This window comes from Oncorhynchus mykiss, chromosome 12 (genome assembly GCF_057628025.1).
Source record: "Oncorhynchus mykiss isolate SJ-2025 chromosome 12, ASM5762802v1, whole genome shotgun sequence".
NCBI lineage: Eukaryota > Metazoa > Chordata > Actinopteri > Salmoniformes > Salmonidae > Oncorhynchus > Oncorhynchus mykiss.
Genome location: NC_143033.1, coordinates 14,454,918 through 14,476,681, shown reverse-complemented (window position 1 = coordinate 14,476,681; position 21,764 = coordinate 14,454,918). Strand labels below are relative to the sequence as shown.

The window sequence follows — 21,764 nt, the reverse complement described above, 5'->3', positions numbered from 1 at the left end:
GCAGGCAGAACTGGTTGGAATGACGTTGTCATTATTGTGTCTTTCATCACCCCATAGGCAGGTTGTGTACTGGTTGTATGGGGAAGACGTCTTTACCTGATTGCAATCTGGTTACGTGACTCAACCAAAAAAAACATAATTGAGACTTCATGTGTATAATTTAGCCTGCTGGACATGGTGTTCAGCATTCCTTGTCGATTTGGACTCAAAAGCTGGGAAAGGATGTGCGTAAAGAGGCCAGTGTCTGAGTGTTATGTTACCATAATTGGTCTACTTGGGTGTGAAGCTACATCCCCAGGCCCAGGGTTGGTGTTAGTTTGAATGTCAGTGTTGTGTTGTTACCATAAATTGCCTTGTCTGAGACAGAACAGCCCATAGGGCAGAAGCCTATCTCCTGTTTCTGTAGCATGAGGTAGCTTGATGTACAAGTACACTCCCTGGACAGGACACTAGTCTATCGTTTGCCATAGATATACATTCTATTACAAGTATTATGCCATAATCTATAGCATTTATAGCCATCATTGTTTATTATCTCCCGTACGGAGTGTGCAGCAGGTGTGTGTGTGTTGCACGGGTCAACTGTTCACCCGCCGGCAATTGTCAACAACCCATCCGCAACCGCCCCGCTATATACAGTGGGGCAAAAAAGTATTTAGTCAGCCACAAATTGTGCATGTTCCCCCACTTAAAAAGATGAGAGAGGCCTGTAATTTTCATCATAGGTACACTTCAACTATGACAGACAAAATGAGAAAAAAAATTCCAGAAAATCACATTGTAGGATTTTTTATGAATTTATTTGCAAATTATGGTGGAAAATAAGTATTTTGGTCACCTACAAACAAGCAAGATTTCTGGCTATCACAGACCTGTAACTTCTTTTTTAAGAGGCTCCTCTGTCCTCCACTTGTTACCTATATTAATGGCACCTGTTTGAACTTGTTATCAGTATAAAAGACACCTGTCCACAACCTCAAACAGTCACACTCCAAACTCCACTATGGCTAAGACCAAAGAACTGTCAAAGGACACCAGAAACAAAATTGTAGACCTGCACCAGGCTGGGAAGACTGAATCTGCAATAGGTAAGCAGCTTGGTTTGACGAAATCAACTGTGGGAGCAATTATTAGAAAATGGAAGACATACAAGACCACTGATAATCTCCCTCGATCCTGGGCTCCACGCAAGATCTCACCCCGTGGGATCAAAATGATCACAAGAACGGTGAGCAAAAATGCCAGAACCACACGGGGGGACCTAGTGAATAACCTGCAGAGAGCTGGGACCAAAGTAACAAAGTCTACCATCAAAAACACACTACGCCGACAGGGACTCAAATCCTGCAGTGCCAGACGTGCCCCCCTGCTTAAGCCAGTACATGTCCAGGCCCGTCTGAAGTTTGCTAGAGAGCATTTGGATTATCCAGAAGAAGATTGGTTTCATCTGACCGTATGACATTCTCCCAAAATATAACTTTTTGGTAAAAACTCAACTCGTCGTGTTTGGAGGACAAAGAATGCTGAGTTGCATCCAAAGAACACCATACATACTGTGAAGCATGGGGGTGGAAACATCATGCTTTGGGGCTGTTTTTCTGCAAAGGGACCAGGACGACTGATCCGTGTAAAGGAAAGAATGAATGGGGCCATGTATCGTGAGATTTTGAGTGAAAACCTCCTTCCATCAGCAAGGGCATTGAAGATGAAACGTGGCTGGGTCTTTCAGCATGACAATGATCCCAAACACACCGCCCGGGCAACAAAGGAGTGGCTTCGTAAGAAGCATTTCAAGGTCCTGGAGTGGCCCAGCCAGTCTCCAGATCTCAACCCCATAGAAAATCTTTGGAGGGAGTTGAAAGTCCGTGTTGCCCAGCAACAGCCCCAAAACATCACTGCTCTAGAGGAGATCTGCATGGAGGAATGGGCCAAAATACCAGCAACAGTGTGTGAAAACCTTGTGAAGACAGAAAACATTTGGCCTCTGTCATTGCCAACAAAGGGCATATAACAAAGTATTGACATAAACTTTTGTTATTGACCAAATACTTATTTTCCACCATAATTTTCAAATAAATTCATTAAAAATCCTACAATGTGATTTTCTGGATATTGTTTTCTCATTTTGTCTGTCATAGTTGACGTGTACCTATGATGAAAATTACAGGCCTCTCTCATCTTTTTAAGTGGGAGAACTTGCACAATTGGTGGCTGACTAAATACTTTTTTGCCCCACTGTATGTGTGACAGTGAAAATCTATTTAACTTCGGTAAAGTTCTCTTTCATCTCTGCTTCTCTGGCACAGCATTTAGGGACCGGGTAGAAAATGAAATAACTCCATGCAACAAATGAAATAATTTTGACCAGTTCTAAGGGAATTAATATCTGTGAAACAACCCAACATGTTTTTGACAACATTTCAGTTCGACTTGGATGCATATTTTATGTGGTTGAAATATAAATCAGCATTTATGATGCTGATAAAGATTTTACCTTCCCTATGTTGAGAGAAGGAATGCATGCCTTCTCTCAACATGCTGAAAGAAAGAAATAATATTTCTCCACTCCTGTTTGAGTCCAAATGTACATTTGGTGTATCATCTTGCTGCAAGAAATGCTTAATTTTGCAGGAGTTAATGTTAAGGCAATGTGAGAGGCTATAGACCTACAGTCAGAGTCCAGATGTCAGTTTCCATTTAACCTATCTGAACAGTACAGTTCCTTGACCTGTCATATTTGAAGTTACAGTCTTGTGACTGTTGAATTTGTATAGCGCCTCAATCATCACACATAACATCTTTCCCAAACATCAGGCTGTTCTGTTTTGGCCCTCCCTGTTCCCAAAACATTTGGCACTTGTACAGATAAGACCTAAAGTTTAGGCTAACACACCAATGCCAGAAAAAAATTAATGAAAGAAAAACCTCAATGTAGCCTATCGATATGAATTGCACATGGATTTGTTATGCATTGGTTGTCTTTATTCAACCTGCCCGCCCTTCATCTGCACAGCGGATATAACCGCACATTAGTGCCAGGGGCGGCAGGTAGCCTAGTGGATAAAAAATGTGAGTCTACCCACGCATCACTAGTATGTGTGTGTGTGCGGTTGGCCTACCTCCTGTGTAGTGCGAGCGGCAGGTTTGTCCTGGTGGTTGGCCAGTATGAGGAAGGGCAGGGTGCAGAGCTGGGGGTGCTGCAGTGCAGAGTGGAGCTCAGTGCGGGCCAACTCCAGGTCCTCGTCTGTGGAGGCGCTGTCCAGGATGAACACCACTCCCTGGGAACCCTGGTAGTACCGCGACCAGTACTTCTTTATCGAGTCTGCTCCTGGAGAAAAAGACAGACGGCTGTATGCATGAGCACAGGGATGGATGCTCACACACACACACAAACGTACGCACGCACGCACGCACACACACACACACACACACACACACATATGCACACTGACACCCCACACAATTAGTAGTACCACCAGTTCAAATACCTCAATTAAATCAGCTCCTTCAATTGATAGACAGGCCCCCACACATGCTATCCACAGACAAGCACACACATAATATGAAAACACACACATGCTCTCTTGGCACTGGCTCCAGTATGATTTCAAATTATAACACACTGTCACAAGCTATTAGAATACTCTTAGTGCCAGTCACAACCAAACTGGTTTTTAACTGTTAGCTTCAAGAGGCTCGTTCTACATAATTCAATTGTAGGTTGATAATCCAGCAAATAAAATGGATACCTATGAACGACAGGGACCTCCAGCAAGAAAAGGGGAAAAATGCTATGAATTTCAACATCGTTTCAATTGGAATACGTCTGGAGAACATTTTCCAAATGTTTCTACCCTCCTTTCATAAGATCTTTGTGGATAGCGCATTGTGTTTTTAAGACCTCGGGACTGCCAACTTTTAGCCTCCTGCTCTGTTGCGCTGGGGGCCGGTGGGGAAATTACATGTCTGTCTAAATGAAGTGTGTTCAACACAAAAAAGAAGTCTGCATCCCAAATGGAACACTATACCCTGTATAGTGCACTACTTTTGGCCAGACCCCTATCGCATCCTGGGTCAAAAGTAGTGCACTATAAAAAGGGGAATAGGGTGCAATTTGGGACGCACACAAAGATTATCTTTAAAGGAGAAACAACTCAGAGCACATTAAAGCAGTTCCCTATGAGAGCCACTCTACAGCACAGTTCAAATGAACTTTCTTTTACAATGAACATATGGTTCCTTTTCTGCACAACAATTTGGGGGTACAAAAGACTCACCAGGCAGGGCATGGCTTTGGTTAGAGTGAGTGACAGAGAGGGGGAATAGAACCACAACGTCGTAGGAATAAGGTCCATTATCAGGACTCGCATTGTTAAATTACTCTCACTGAGTGTGGCTGGAAAAACAACCACTTATTTTTCTGAAATCTAAAAGAGAAAGAGGCCATGGTTTAACTCTTCCATCTCTGGGGCTATAGGAAAAGTGGACCGGACTGTAATTTAACCACGCCCACCGTCATCTCTCATTAGGGTGTTATTCATTAGGGAATCAAACGGAGGAAAACAGACAAACAGGGAGGGGCTACCTGGACTTGTCCAACAAGAAACACTTGTTTTAATGTTCCATTGCAAAGCACTTTAAAACATTTTGCCCTAAGGAATACGATCCAGGCATGTTTATGGCTGATTCCGCCCCTCATTACAAGTGTTTACAGACGATTAGCCTACTACTCTGAGAATCCATTAAAAACTCCATCCCCCAACTTGACCATTATGCCTGCTCAAGAAATTGAGTAATATTGCGTGGGAGTATGAGCTGAAACAGCTTACAGATGAACTATTACGTATCAAAACACCTCAAATAATTGTGTGGGGGGAATCGGGGTTAGAGGAGGGGTAGGAAGTTAAGTCTTAACTAGACCGTATTATCAAGATGAATCTATTGCTCAAGAACAGATGCTGAAAAATCTGCCAAGCATAAGAGCTTGGCTATCCATCACTACCGTGGCCTGAGAAACAATGTTGAAACCAATGTTCAAACATAATCTTGCTGAGGGGTCTTTTACAGGCTATTAGGACATCAGCAAGGCTCCCCTACACTCATAAGACCACTGGCTATTGTGTGTGTTCATCTCCCTCTCTCTATATATATACACAGAGGTATGTACATACAGTTCCAGTTTGGACACACCTACTCATTCCAGGGTTTTTCTTTCTTTTTTACATTGTAGAATAATAGTGAAGACATCAAAACTATGAAATAATACATATGGAATCAAGGAGTAACCAAAAGAAAGTTAAACAAACCAAATATATATTTTATTTTTCAAAGTAGCCACCCGTTGCCTTGACAGCTTTGCACACTCTTGGCATTCTCTCAACTAGCTGCATGAGGTAGTCACCTGGAATACATTTCAATTAACAGGTGTGCCTTCTAAAAAGTTGATTTGTGGAATTTCTTTCCTTTTTAATGCATTTGATCCAATCAGTTGTATTGTAACAAGGTAGGGGTGGTATACAGAACATAGCACTATTTGGTAAAAGACCAAGTCCATATTATGGCAAGAACAGCTGAAATAAGCAAAGAGAAATGACAGTCCATCATTACTTTAAGACATGAAGGTCAGTCAATATGGAATATTTCAAAAACTTTTAAAGTTTCTTCAAGTGAGCTGCAAAAACCATCAAGCGCTATGATGAAACTGGCACTCATGAGGACCACCACAGGAAAAGTTAATTGGAGTTACCAGTCTCCGAAATTGAAGCCCAAATAAATGCTTAAAGTAACAGACACATCTCAACATTAACTGTACAGAGGAGACTGCGTGAAGCAAGCCTTCACGGTCGAATTGCTGCAAAGAAACCACTACTAAAAGGACACGAATAAGAAGAAGAGACGAGCAATGAATATTAGGTGGAATATTATGTGGAAATATGTCCTTAGGTCTTATTAGCCCAAATTTTTGGTTCCAACCGGCATGTCTTTGTGAGATGCAGAGTAAGTGAACAGATGATCTCTGCATGTGTGGTTCCCACCGTGAAGCAAGGAGTGTCAAAAGCAAAGCAACCCCACACCGTCACACGGTGTGGGGTTGCTTTGCTTTTGACACTGTCTGTGATTTATTTAGAATTCAAGGCACACTTAAACAGCATGGCTACCACAGCATTCTGTAGTTAGACTCCATCCCATCTGGTTTGTGCTTAGTGGGACTATAATTTTCAAAAAGACAATGACCCAACACCTCCAGGCTGTGTAAGGGCTATTTGACCAAGAAGGAGAGTGATGGAGTGCTGCATCAGATGACCTGGACTCCACAATCACCCGACCTCAACCCAATGGTTGAGTTGGACTGCAGAGTGAAGGAAAAGCTGTTAACAAGTGCTCAGCATATGTGGGAACTCCTTCAAAACTTTTGGAAAAACATTCCAGGTGAAGCTAGTTGAGAGAATGCCAAGAGTGTGCAAAACTGTCATCATGGCAAAAGGTGGCTACATTGAAGAATCTAAAATATATTTTGATTTGTTTAACACTTTTTTGGTTATTACATGATTCCATATGTTATTTCATAGTGTTGATGTCTTCACTATTATTCTACAATGTAGAAAACAGTAAAAGTACAGAAAAACCTTTGAATGAGTAGGTGTGTCTAAACTTTTGACTGGTACTGTTCGTATGTACAAAACTATGTGGACACCACTTCAAATTAGTGGATTTGGCTATTTCAGTCACACCCGTTGCTGACATGTATAAAATCGAGCACACAGCCATGCAATCCCCATAGAACATTGACAGGAGAATGGCCTTACTGAAGAGAGTGACTTTCAACGTGGCACTGTCATAGTCAGTTCGTCAAATATTTTCCCTGCTTGAACTGCCCCGGTCAACTGTAAGTGCTGTTATTGTGAAGTGGAAACACCGGGCTAGGCCCCTTAGTCCTAGTTAAGGGACATTTTAATATTACAGGATACAATGAAATTCTAGATGATACTGTGCTTCCAACTTTGTGGCAACAGTTTGGGGAAGGCCCTTTGCAGTTTCATCATGACAATGCCCCCTTGCACAAAGCGAGGTCCAGACAGAAATGGTTTGTCGATATCGGTGTGGAAGAACTTGACTGGCCTGCAAAGAGCCCTAACCTCAACTCCATCGATCACCTTTGGAATAAATTGGAATGCCGACTGCGAGCCAGGCCTAATCGTCCAACATCAGTTCCCGACCTCCCTAATGCTCTTCTGGCTGAATGGAAGCAAGTCCCTGCAGCAATGTTCCAACATCTAGTCGAAGAAGCAGCAGAAACCATCCCAACCATGAAGCACGGGGGTGGCAGCATCATGTTGTGGGGGTGCTTTGCAGCAGGAGGGACTGGTGCACTTCACAAAATAGATGGCATCATGAGGTAGGAAAATTAGGTGGATATATTGAAGCAACATCTCAAGACATCAGTCAGGAAGTTAAAGTTTGGTCGCAAATGGATCTTCCAAATGGACAATGACCCCAAGCAAACTTCCAAAGTTGTGGCAAAATGGCTTAAGGACAACAAAGTCAAAGTATTGGAGTGGCCATCACAAAGCCCTGACCTCAATCCTATAGACAATTTGTGGGCAGAACTGAAAAAGCGTGTGCGAGCAAGGAGGCCTACAAACCTGACTCCGTTACACCAGCTCTGTCAGGAGGAATGGGCCAAAATTCAACCAACTTATTGTGGGAGGCTTGTGGAAGGCTACCTGAAACGTTTGACCCAAGTTAAACAATTTAAACGCAATGCTACCAAATACTAATTGAGTGTATGTAAACTTCTGACCCACTGGGAATGTGATGTCTACTATTGTCTACTATTATTCTGACATTTCACATTATTAAAATAAAGTAGTGATCCTGACTGACCTAAGACAGGGACGTTTTACTAGGATTAAATGTCATGAATGGTGAAAAACAGAGTTTAAATGTATTTGGATAAGGTGTATGTAATCTTCTAACTTCAACTGTATGTCAAGGACAGATCAGGTGTTTTGTCCACTCAGTGTATATATGTAACTTTAGACGAACAGAAAACATGACTACAAGCCAGTTTACCAGAAAACATATTGCATTACAATCACGTGTGACGATAACAGAAACCACATTTTCCACAAATGGTATGACATCATGCATGGTGTGAGATTAGTATTTTCAGATGCCTGAGCCACCCACTGACTGGCTGGCTGCTACCCGCTGACTGGTACCCACTGACTGACTGGCTGTCTCCTACCCACCAACTGACTGGCTGGCTGCTAACAACCGACTGACTGACTGGCTGCTACCAACCGACTGACTGACTGGCTGCTACCAACCGACTGACTGACTGGCTGCTACCAACCGACTGACTGACTGCTACCAACCGACTGACTGACTGACTGGCTGGCTGGCTGGCTGCTACCCACTACACGCCGGCTGGCTGGCTGCTACCCACTACACGCCGACTGGCTGGCTGCTACCCATTGAATGACTGACTGACTGGCTGCTACCCACTGACTGGCTGGCTGCTACCCACTGACTGGCTGGCTGGCTGCTACCTACTGGCTGCTACCCTCTGACTAGCTGGCTGGCTGCTACCCACTGACTGGCTGGCTGGCTGGCTGCTACCCACTGACTGGCTGGCTGCTACCCGCTGACTGCTACCCACTGGCTGGCTGGCTGGCTGCTACCCTCTGACTGGCTGGCTGGCTGCTACCCACTGACTGACTGGCCGCTACCCACTGACTGACTGGCTGGCCGCTACCCACTGACTGACTGGCTGCTACCCACTGACTGACTGGCTGTCTGGCTGGCTGCTACCCACTGACTGGCTGGCTGCTACCCGCTGACTGCTACCCACTGGCTGGCTGGCTGGCTGCTACCCTCTGACTGGCTGGCTGGCTGCTACCCGCTACATGCCGACTGGCTGGCTGGCTGGCTGGCTGCTACACGCAGACTGACTGGCTGGCTGCTACCCGCTACACGCAGACTGACTGGCTGGCTGCTACCCACTGACTAGCTGGCTGCTACCCGCTGACTGACTGGCTGGTACCCACTGGCTGGCTGGCTGGCTGGCTGCAACCCACTGACTGGCTGGCTGGCTGCTACCCACTGACTGGCTGGCTGGCTGCTACCTACTTGCTGCTACCCTCTGACTAGCTGCTACCCACTGACTGGCTGGCTGCTACCCACTGACTGCTACCCACTGGCTGGCTGGCTGACTGACTGGCCGCTACCCACTCGCTGGCTGGCCGCTACCCACTGGCTGGCTGGCTGGCCGCTACCCACTGGCTGGCTGGCTGGCTGGCTGCTACCCACCGGCTGGCTGGCTGGCTGGCTGCTACCCACTGGCTGGCTGGCTGGCTGCTACCCACTGGCTGGCTGCTACCCACTGACTGGATTGCTGGCTAATACCCACTGACTGGATGGCTAATACCCACCGACTGGATGTCTGGCTGCTACCCGCCGACTGACTGGCTGGCTGGCTGCTACACGCCGACTGACTGGCTGGCTGGCTGCTACACGCCGACTGGCTGGCTGGCTGGCTGCTACACGCCGACTGACTGCCTGGCTGGCTGCTACACGCCGACTGACTGGCTGGCTGGCTGGCTGGCTGCTACACGCCGACTGGCTGGCTGGCTGCTACACGCCAACTGACTGGCTGGCTGGCTGGCTGCTACACGCCGACTGACTGGCTGGCTGGCTGGCTGCTACACGCCGACTGACTGGCTGGCTGGCTGCTACACGCCGACTGACTGGCTGGCTGGCTGCTACACGCCGACTGACTGGCTGGCTGGCTGCTACACGCCGACTGACTGGCTGGCTGGCTGGCTGCTACACGCCGACTGACTGGCTGGCTGGCTGGCTGCTACACGCCGACTGACTGGCTGGCTGGCTGCTACACGCCGACTGGCTGGCTGGCTGCTACACGCCGACTGGCTGGCTGGCTGGCTGCTACACGCCGACTGGCTGGCTGGCTGGCTGCTACACGCCGACTGGCTGGCTGGCTGCTACACGCCGACTGGCTGGCTGGCTGGCTGCTACACGCCGACTGGCTGGCTGGCTGGCTGCTACACGCCGACCGGCTGGCTGGCTGGCTGCTACACGCCGACCGGCTGGCTGGCTGCTACACGCCGACCGGCTGGCTGGCTGCTACACGCCGACCGGCTGGCTGGCAGTGTCCCAAATGGTACCCTATTCAGTACATAGTGCACTACTTCTTTTTTTTACCAGAGCCTGATGGGAATAGGGTACCATGTGGGACACAAACACTGGTATGGTCTGCACTAGAGCATCAGGTCTACAGTAGAGCATCAGGTCTACAGTAGAGCATCAGGTCATGCCAGATCATCAGGCAGTTCTACACTAGATCATCAGAGCTGAGAACTCCTTCCCTGGTGCGATCCACCGACCTGGTAGATAGGGTCTTTCAGGTATTGTCTATCACAATTTATCTTTACACAATTCCTCACATCCTGTTTACTCAACTCCTTGTCAACTGTATTGGAGAAGGTCCCCCCCTCGGACCTTCTTTTGGGGAAAGAGGTGTGCGTGGAGAGATGATGTGAGGAATTTAGCAAATATTAAATAGAGAAACAGCCACAGACTGACAGATCACACACAGCATGATGTCATCATCCCACTGACGGGAAACAAGCTGTGAGGAATCCCTCTGCTTTGAACTCCCATATCATCTCTCCTAAAGCCACGAACAGACCGAAAACATCTCAGAGACCAACCAAAAACATCTCAGCCAGACGAACCAAAAACAATACAATCCCTAGCAGACAGACACGACTACTGTCAGGGAGATAAAGACAGAGAGCCAAACAGAAACATTACCAGTGCTGCATGACCTGGTGACCTGCAAACATCTCCCATTTCAGATTCAAACAACACAGTCCTGTCTCCCTAACTCCCAGAGACACCAAATTATTCATTATTTAGTGACGGAACTAAAAAGACAACCCCCTACCTGATATATGGAACTAAAAAGACAACCCCCTACCCGATATATGGAACTAAAAAGACAACCCCCTACCCGATATATGGAACTAAAAAGACAGCCCCCTACCCGATATATGGAACTAAAAAGACAACCCCCTACCCGATATATGGAACTAAAAAGACAACCCCCTACCCGATATATGGAACTAAAAAGACAGCCCCCTACCCGATATATGGAACTAAAAAGACAACCCCCTACCCGATATGTGGAACTAAAAAGACAACCCCCCCCCCCGATACATGGAACTAAAAAGACAACCCCCTACCCGATATATGGAACTAAAAAGACAGAACAGCCCCCCCCCCCCGATATGTGGAACTAAAAAGACAACCCCCCCCCCCTCGATATGTGGAACTAAAAAGACAACCCCCCCCCCCCCGATATATGGAACTAAAAAGACAACCCCCTACCCGATATATGGAACTAAAAAGACAACCCCCCCCCCGATATATGGAACTAAAAAGACAACCCCCTACCCGATATATGGAACTAAAAAGACAACCCCCTACCCGATATATGGAACTAAAAAGACAGACCACCCCCCCCCCCCCCCCGATATATGGAACTAAAAAGACAACCCCCCCCCCCCCCGATATATGGAACTAAAAAGACAACCCCCTACCCGATATATGGAACTAAAAAGACAACCCCCTACCCGATATATGGAACTAAAAAGACAGCCCCCTACCCGATATATGGAACTAAAAAGACAACCCCCTACCCGATATATGGAACTAAAAAGACAACCCCCTACCCGATATATGGAACTAAAAAGACAGCCCCCTACCCGATATATGGAACTAAAAAGACAACCCCCTACCCGATATGTGGAACTAAAAAGACAACCCCCCCCCCCGATACATGGAACTAAAAAGACAACCCCCTACCCGATATATGGAACTAAAAAGACAGAACAACCCCCCCCCCCCCGATATGTGGAACTAAAAAGACAACCCCCCCCCCCTCGATATGTGGAACTAAAAAGACAACCCCCCCCCCGATATATGGAACTAAAAAGACAACCCCCTACCCGATATATGGAACTAAAAAGACAACCCCCCCCCCCGATATATGGAACTAAAAAGACAACCCCCTACCCGATATATGGAACTAAAAAGACAACCCCCTACCCGATATATGGAACTAAAAAGACAGAACACCCCCCCCCCCCCCGATATATGGAACTAAAAAGACAACCCCCCCCCCCCCCGATATATGGAACTAAAAAGACAACCCCCTACCCGATATATGGAACTAAAAAGACAACCCCCTACCCGATATATGGAACTAAAAAGACAGCCCCCTACCCGATATATGGAACTAAAAAGACAACCCCCTACCCGATATATGGAACTAAAAAGACAACCCCCTACCCGATATATGGAACTAAAAAGACAGCCCCCTACCCGATATATGGAACTAAAAAGACAACCCCCTACCCGATATGTGGAACTAAAAAGACAACCCCCCCCCCCGATACATGGAACTAAAAAGACAACCCCCTACCCGATATATGGAACTAAAAAGACAGAACAGCCCCCCCCCCCCCGATATGTGGAACTAAAAAGACAACCCCCCCCCCTCGATATGTGGAACTAAAAAGACAACCCCCCCCCCCCCGATATATGGAACTAAAAAGACAACCCCCTACCCGATATATGGAACTAAAAAGACAACCCCCCCCCCCGATATATGGAACTAAAAAGACAACCCCCTACCCGATATATGGAACTAAAAAGACAACCCCCTACCCGATATATGGAACTAAAAAGACAACCCCCTACCCGATATGTGGAACTAAAAAGACAACCCCCCCCCCGATATATGGAACTAAAAAGACAACCCCCTACCCGATATATGGAACTAAAAAGACAGAACAGCCCCCCCCCCCCCCCCCCCCGATATGTGGAACTAAAAAGACAACCCCCACCTCCCTCGATATGTGGAACTAAAAAGACAACCCCCCCCCCGATATATGGAACTAAAAAGACAACCCCCTACCCGATATATGGAACTAAAAAGACAACCCCCTACCCGATATATGGAACTAAAAAGACAACCCCCTACCCGATATATGGAACTAAAAAGACAGCCCCCTACCCGATATATGGAACTAAAAAGACAACCCCCTACCCGATATGTGGAACTAAAAAGACAACCCCCCCCCCCGATACATGGAACTAAAAAGACAACCCCCTACCCGATATATGGAACTAAAAAGACAGAACAGCCCCCCCCCCCCGATATGTGGAACTAAAAAGACAACCCCCCCCCCCTCGATATGTGGAACTAAAAAGACAACCCCCCCCCCCCCGATATATGGAACTAAAAAGACAACCCCCTACCCGATATATGGAACTAAAAAGACAACCCCCCCCCCGATATATGGAACTAAAAAGACAACCCCCTACCCGATATATGGAACTAAAAAGACAACCCCCTACCCGATATATGGAACTAAAAAGACAGACCACCCCCCCCCCCCCCCCGATATATGGAACTAAAAAGACAACCCCCCCCCCCCCCGATATATGGAACTAAAAAGACAACCCCCTACCCGATATATGGAACTAAAAAGACAACCCCCTACCCGATATATGGAACTAAAAAGACAGCCCCCTACCCGATATATGGAACTAAAAAGACAACCCCCTACCCGATATATGGAACTAAAAAGACAACCCCCTACCCGATATATGGAACTAAAAAGACAGCCCCCTACCCGATATATGGAACTAAAAAGACAACCCCCTACCCGATATGTGGAACTAAAAAGACAACCCCCCCCCCCGATACATGGAACTAAAAAGACAACCCCCTACCCGATATATGGAACTAAAAAGACAGAACAACCCCCCCCCCCCCGATATGTGGAACTAAAAAGACAACCCCCCCCCCCTCGATATGTGGAACTAAAAAGACAACCCCCCCCCCCGATATATGGAACTAAAAAGACAACCCCCTACCCGATATATGGAACTAAAAAGACAACCCCCCCCCCCGATATATGGAACTAAAAAGACAACCCCCTACCCGATATATGGAACTAAAAAGACAACCCCCTACCCGATATATGGAACTAAAAAGACAGAACACCCCCCCCCCCCCCGATATATGGAACTAAAAAGACAACCCCCCCCCCCCCCGATATATGGAACTAAAAAGACAACCCCCTACCCGATATATGGAACTAAAAAGACAACCCCCTACCCGATATATGGAACTAAAAAGACAGCCCCCTACCCGATATATGGAACTAAAAAGACAACCCCCTACCCGATATATGGAACTAAAAAGACAACCCCCTACCCGATATATGGAACTAAAAAGACAGCCCCCTACCCGATATATGGAACTAAAAAGACAACCCCCTACCCGATATGTGGAACTAAAAAGACAACCCCCCCCCCCGATACATGGAACTAAAAAGACAACCCCCTACCCGATATATGGAACTAAAAAGACAGAACAGCCCCCCCCCCCCCGATATGTGGAACTAAAAAGACAACCCCCCCCCCTCGATATGTGGAACTAAAAAGACAACCCCCCCCCCCCCCGATATATGGAACTAAAAAGACAACCCCCTACCCGATATATGGAACTAAAAAGACAACCCCCCCCCCCCGATATATGGAACTAAAAAGACAACCCCCTACCCGATATATGGAACTAAAAAGACAACCCCCTACCCGATATATGGAACTAAAAAGACAACCCCCTACCCGATATGTGGAACTAAAAAGACAACCCCCCCCCCGATATATGGAACTAAAAAGACAACCCCCTACCCGATATATGGAACTAAAAAGACAGAACAGCCCCCCCCCCCCCCCCCCCCGATATGTGGAACTAAAAAGACAACCCCCACCTCCCTCGATATGTGGAACTAAAAAGACAACCCCCCCCCCGATATATGGAACTAAAAAGACAACCCCCTACCCGATATATGGAACTAAAAAGACAGAACAGCCCCCCCCCCCGATATATGGAACTAAAAAGACAAAACAGACCCCCCCCCCCCTCCGATATATGGAACTAAAAGGACAAAACAGCCCCCCCCCCCCAATATATGGAACTAAAAAGACAACCCCCCCCGATATATGGAACTAAAAAGACAACCCCCCCCCCGATATATGGAACTAAAAAGACAACCCCCCCCCCCCGATATATGGAACTAAAAAGACAGAACAGCCCCCCCCCCCCGATATATGGAACTAAAAAGACAAAACAGACCCCCCCCCCCGCGATATATGGAACTAAAAAGACATTACAGCCCCCCCCCCCCCGATATATGGAACTAAAAAGACATTACAGCCCCCCCCCCCCGATATATGGAACTAAAAAGACATTACAGCCCCCCCCCCCATATATGGAACTAAAAAGACATTACAGCCCCCCCCCCCCCCCCGATATATGGAACTAAAAAGACATTACAGCCCCCCCCGATATATGGAACTAAAAAGACATTACAGCCCCCCCCGATATATGGAACTAAAAAGACATTACAGCCCCCCCCCCCCCCCCGATATATGGAACTAAAAAGACATTACAGCCCCCCCCGATATATGGAACTAAAAAGACATTACAGCCCCCCCCGATATATGGAACTAAAAAGACATTACAGCCCCCCCCCCCCCCCCCCCCCGATTATTGGAACTAAAAAGACATTACAGCCCCCCCCCCCCCCGATATATGGAACTAAAAAGACATTACAGCCCCCCCGATATATGGAACTAAAAAGACATTACAGCCCCCCCCGATATATGGAACTAAAAAGACATTACAGCCCCCCCGATATATGGAACTAAAAAGACATTACAGCCCCCTCCGATATATGGAACTAAAAAGACAAAACAGACATGGATTACGGTGGGTCTTTTCCTTAACATTTCAGCACATGCCTTCTTCGAAACATCGGTTTGGTCCCTACAGAAAAAATTATTTGGAGTAGGCCAAATACACTCATTACAAAGTGTGCTACTTTGATAGTTTTTTCCAAATGTATGGACTGTTACTTTGATGGACTATTACCTTGATGGACTGTTACTACCTGCACCATGTAGGTAACGGTCCTTTTTGGGCTGTCGGTCTCCAGCTCTTAACTGCCGGACGAGAGACTGAATGTTCCCAGCCTCAGGTAGCTTCCAAATTGGCACCCTATTCCCAATTTAGGCTGAATCACATCCGGCCGTAGGGCGGCGCACAATTGGCCCTGCGTCGTCAGAGTTTGGCCGGGGTTGGCCATCATTGTAAATAAGAATTTGTTCTTAACTGACTTACCTAGTTATACGAAGGTTAAATAAAATACAAAACGTACTACCTGGTCAAAAGTACGGCTCTAAATAGAGAATAGGGAGGTATTTGGGACGTGGATTCAGAACAGCAGCTAGGGGAACCATGTCTGGAACTAAGGGAGAGTCTCTGTCCACACCAATGATGTCATGTGGCCCACTCCCCACACACATATACAAACAAACACAGAAAGCACTTACACATTACTGCCTCTCTGACCCAGACAGTTGCACACCCAGTGGGCGAGTGACATTTGAGTGAAAGTGTTAGCTACTTCATTTGCGTGTAGTGTCTATCCTACACATTGCTTTCTGCATCAAAGTGGAGAGATGTCGATGACTCATCTCTAGAGGTCGACCGATTATGATTTTTCAATGCCGATGCCGATTATTGGAGGACCAAAAAAGCCGATGCCGATTAATCGGCCTATTTTTTGTATTTTATTTGTAATAATGACAATTACAACAATACTGAATGAACACTTATTTTAACTTAATATAATACATCAATAAAATCAATTTAGCCTCAAATAAATAATGAAACATGTTCAATTTGGTTTAAATAATGCAAAAACAAAGTGTTGGAGAAAAAAGTAAAAGTGCAATATGTGCTATGTAAGAAAGCTAACGTTTATGTTCCTTGCTCAGAACATGAGAACATATGAAAGCTGGTGGTTCCTTTTAACATGAGTCTTCAATATTCCCAGGTAAGAAGTTTTAGGTTGTAGTTATTATAGGAATTATAGGACTATTTCTCTCTATACCATTTGTATTTCATATACCTTTGACTATTGGATGTTCTTATAGGCACTTTAGTATTGCCAGTGTAACAGTATAGCTTCCGTCCCTCTCCTCGCTCCTATCTGGGCTCGAACCAGGAACACAACGACAACAGCCACCCTCGAAGCAGCGTTACCCATGCAGAGCATGGTCTCAGAGCGAGTGACGTTTGAAACGCTATTAGCGCGCACCCCGCTAACTAGCTAGTCATTTCACTTCGGTTACACCAGCCTAATCTCGGGAGTTGATAGGCTTGAAGTCATGAACAGAGCAATGCTGGATGCACAATGAAGAGCTGCTGGCAAAACGCACGAAAGTGCTGTTTGAATGAATGCTTACGAGCCTGCTGCTGCCTACCACAGCTCAGTCAGATACTTGTATGCTCAGTCAGATTATATGCAACGCAGGACACGCTAGATAAACTAGCAATATCATCAACCATGTGTAGTTAACTAGTGATTATGAATGATTGATTGATTGTTTTTTCTAAGATAAGTTTAATGCTAGCTAGCAACTTACCTTGGCTTATTGCATTTGCGTAACAGGCAGTCTCCTCGTGGAGTGCAACAAGAGGCAGGTGGTTATAGCGTTGGACTAGTTAACTGTAAGGTTGCAAGATTATATCCCCCGAGCTGACAAGGTGAAAATCTGTCATTCTGCCCCTGAACAAGGCAGTTAACCCACTGTTCCTAGGCCGTCATTGAAAATAAGAATGTGTTATTAACTGACCTGCCTAGTTAAATAAAGGTAATAAATACATTTATAAAAAACAACATTCAGCTAACCAAGGAAAAATGTATTAACATTGTTTTAGATGCCTTGGAGGTTTGTATACAGTTGAAGTCTGAAGTTTACATACACTTAGGTTGGAGTCATTAAAATAAATTTTTCAACCAATCCACAAATTTCTTGTTAACAAACTAAAGTTTTGGCAAGTCGGTTAGGACATCTACTTTGTTTACAGACAGATTATTTCACTGTATCACAATTCCAGTGGGTCAGAAGTTAACATACACTAAGTTGACTGTGCCTTTAAACAGCTTGGAAAATTCCAGAAAATTATGTCATGGCTTTACAAGCTTCTGTTAGGCTAATTGACATAATTTGAGTCAATTGGAGGTGTACCTGTGGATGTATTTCAAGGCCTACCTTCAAACTCAGTGCCTCTTTGCTTGACATCATGGGAAAATTAAAAGAAATCAGCGAAGACCTCAGAAAAACAATTGTAAACCTCCACAAGTCTGCTTCATCCTAGGGTACCACGTTTAACTGTACAAACAATAGTACGCAAGTATAAACACCATGGGACCACGCAGCTGTCATACCGCTCAGGAAGGAGATGCATTCTGTCTCCTAGAGATGAACGTACTTTGGTGCAAAAAGTGCAAATCCCCAGAACAACAGCAAAGGACCTTCTGAAGATGCTGGAGGAAACGATTACAAAAGTATCCATATCCACAGTAAAACGAGTCCTATATCGACATAACCTGAAAGGCCACTCAGCAAGGAAGAAGCCACTGCTCCAAAACTGCCATAAAATAAGCAAGACTACGGTTTGCAACTGCACGTGGGGACAAAGATTGTACTTTTTGGAAATATGTCCTCTGGTCTGATGAAAGAAAAATAGAAGTGTTTGGCCATAATGACCATCATTATGCTTGGAGGAAAAAGGGGGACGCTTGCAAGCCGAAGAACACCATCCCAACCGTGAAGCACGGTGATGGCAGCATCATGTTGTGGGGGTGCTTTGCTGCAGGAGGGACTGGTGCACTTCATAACATAGATGGCTTCATGAGGAAGGAAAATTATGTGGATATATTGAAGCAACATCTCAAGACATCAGTCAGAAAGTTAAAGCTTGGTCGCAAATGGGTCTTCCAAATGGACAATGACCCCAAGCATACTTCCAAAGTTGTGGCAAAATGGCTTAAGGACAACAAAGTCAAGGTATTGGAGTGGCCATCACAAAGCCCTGACCTCAAGCCTATAGAATATTTGTGAGCAGAACTGAAAAAGCGGGTGTAAGCAAGGAGGCCTTATAAACCTGACTCCGTTACACCAGCTCTGTCAGGAGGAATGGGCCAAAATTCACCCAAATTAATGGGGAAAGCTTGTGGAAGGCTACCTGAAACGTTTGACCCAAGTTAAACAATTTATAGGTAATTCTACCAAATACTAATTGAGTGTATGTATGTAAACTTCTGACCCACTGGGAATGTGATGAAAGAAATAGAAGCGGAAATAAATCACTGTACTATTATTCTGACATTTCACATTCTTAAAATAAATCCTAACTCCTGTTTTAGGTCCTTACTGACCTAAGACAGGACATTTTTACTCAGATTAAATGTCAGGAATTGTGAAAAACTGAGTTTAAATGTATTTGGCTAAGGTGCACGTAAACTTTCGACTTCAACTGTATATGGGGATATTCTGACATTGCTGGAGTGTGTATAGCCAGGGTTATGTTCAGTTACCACGGAATGGGAGAAAACTTTTTGAAACGGAGGAAGTCCCATCTATACTTGTCCAACAATACGACCCATTGCTTTTTAAAATCGTTTTGCCCACTGAACTAGAAAACTTGAGTACCCCAACAACTTCAACAATGTGTTTCCATCATGAACGAAAATAGGTGAAGGAATTACCTCCGAGTTCCTTCACATTTAGAATGGCATTCTGGAATGGAACAGCTTTGATGCTAAAACCTAGAAAACAGAATGACATGTAAAGCTTCACACAGAGATATGGCAGACCTTGCTTAATAAGAGGCAAGAGAAAGGTATTCAGCACGTCTTCAACACATGTAGGCCTGAAGCACATGTATGTGTTGTGAAAGGCTTATAATTCTGTTCTTTCAGCAGGTAGGGAAGATGTCTGAATGCTCACCACATAACTACTGGAGCTTAAATGTGATATAAAAGTGATATAGGCCTAACTGTGTAAAGAGCATTTGGACTTGAAAAGTGATTTCTTCTGGTGAAGCGAGTCTCACCCGTAGTTGGCCCGATGTTGTCTGTGGCTTCACTGCAGAGTCTGGAGAGTAGACTGGTCTTCCCCGAGCCTGTGAGTCCAATACACACCAGGTCATACTCTGGTCTGGGAGACGGTGGTCCTTTACAGCACAGTGTCCTGAAACACTGGAGGTAGAAGGGAGAGACGGATGAAGAGAAGAGGGACACAGAGTGAAAGAGAGAGTGGGAAAGAGTGATAAAAGGATAGGGAAGATGGGGTGGAGGGGTGGAGAGAAGGGCTGCAGAGTTAGAGTAATAACAGGTCTGATGGCCAGAGCTAGAGTATCTGTGGAATCTGTGTTTTCGTGTTTGGATTCTACACCCACTGATCTACTCTGTGACACTACTGACGTCTGTTCTGCCACTGAGTACGCCACTCGCCACTCTGGAGACGTCGGGCAGGGTCACATCTGTTAACGCCATCTGTTTCCAGCCAAAGATCATGTAAGATCTGGAGAGGAGAGGGGGGGAGAGAAAAAAAGTCCTCTCTCCTCTTCGCTTTCATTTCAATCCTGTGACACACACAATCCTGTGACACACACAATCCTGTGACACACCATACGTCTTTGAACTTATATAGCCAGTGTGCTAAGAGAGGATGCATTGAGGTACCATAGTATTAGTACAGGATGTTGTGAGTGAACGTGAACCTCCAGATGTGTTATGCAACATGGTCCAAGTCATTGAGGGACTGTTGCTCCGTCAACATGGAAGATCAAAGAAACCTCAATAGGGGCCTCCTATTGAAATAGAAACCAGGGAAGCTGGCCATGGTCTCACACCCGGTCTCATACACATGGTCTCACACACAGTAAGGGCCCCATGGTGGTTATGTCATGTTTCTACACAACAAGCAATGTGCACCAGGTATCTGGTCCTTTTAGTAGAAACAGATCCCAGGTTCCTCACCTTTATCTGGGTGCTGACAAAGGAAATGACATGGGTCTGGTCAGCTAAGCAGTCTCCTGCTCATAGAAGAAACATCACATGTAAAACTATAAGCTTAGCTCGAACCAGTAGCATGCACTGCTCTATATAGACAATAGCCCACTGATCTCCCCTTGCGGAAGGAGATAAGACAAGACAAGCCTTTCATGTTGCACGGGTGTTGCACCGGATAAACATGTTCCTCATTGGTACCAATTACAGACCTGTGTGTGTAGCCTAGCAGAGTCTGAAATAGCAGCTTAAACAAATAGATCTTAACATTACAAACACAGGAACAGACAAAAAAGGTAGGTCATATTGAGGTTTAGAAAGTCGACATCGGTATACCATTCTCAGACTATGAGTGATAACAGCACAGACTCGGGGACAGTGTACTCCACCCATTGACTATTACATGGGAAGAGACTGCCCTCTGGTGGTGATTTTAATTATTTAGAATACTTAATATTAGGAAGCTGTTCCTAATATTTAGTATACTCAGTGTATAGTGCTTTTTCTCACATCACTGTTACGAGATGGGTGATGGCAGGACCAGTCTGGCACATAATCTCCTAAATATTACATGTTTATAAAGTAGTTCTAAATAAGATGGCAGGCTGCTCAGCTCTCATGACGTAGGACTAAATCACGTTGTTACAAAGCAGACACAAGATGGTTGACAATACTACCGTTTTCAGAACAAATAAAACTAAAAATTCAAAACTAGACAAATTCTGATCGTCAACTACA

At 45.6% G+C, this 21,764-nt stretch overlaps 1 protein-coding gene across 2 annotated transcripts in view; it reads right to left on the bottom strand.

Annotated features, from left to right (window-relative positions):
- Nucleotides 1–21,764, bottom strand: part of LOC110537002 (ADP-ribosylation factor-like protein 15) — a 73,076-nt gene that overhangs the window by 30,367 nt on the left and 20,945 nt on the right. For both annotated transcript variants that reach the window (XM_021622697.3, XM_090191768.1), the window contains exons 2-4: nt 20,069–20,213; nt 19,722–19,781; nt 3,120–3,328 (exon numbers count right to left, since the gene is read on the bottom strand). In XM_021622697.3, coding sequence (XP_021478372.1) covers nt 3,120–3,328; nt 19,722–19,781; nt 20,069–20,213 — 414 coding nt within the window. The remainder of the gene's footprint in view (nt 1–3,119; nt 3,329–19,721; nt 19,782–20,068; nt 20,214–21,764) is intronic.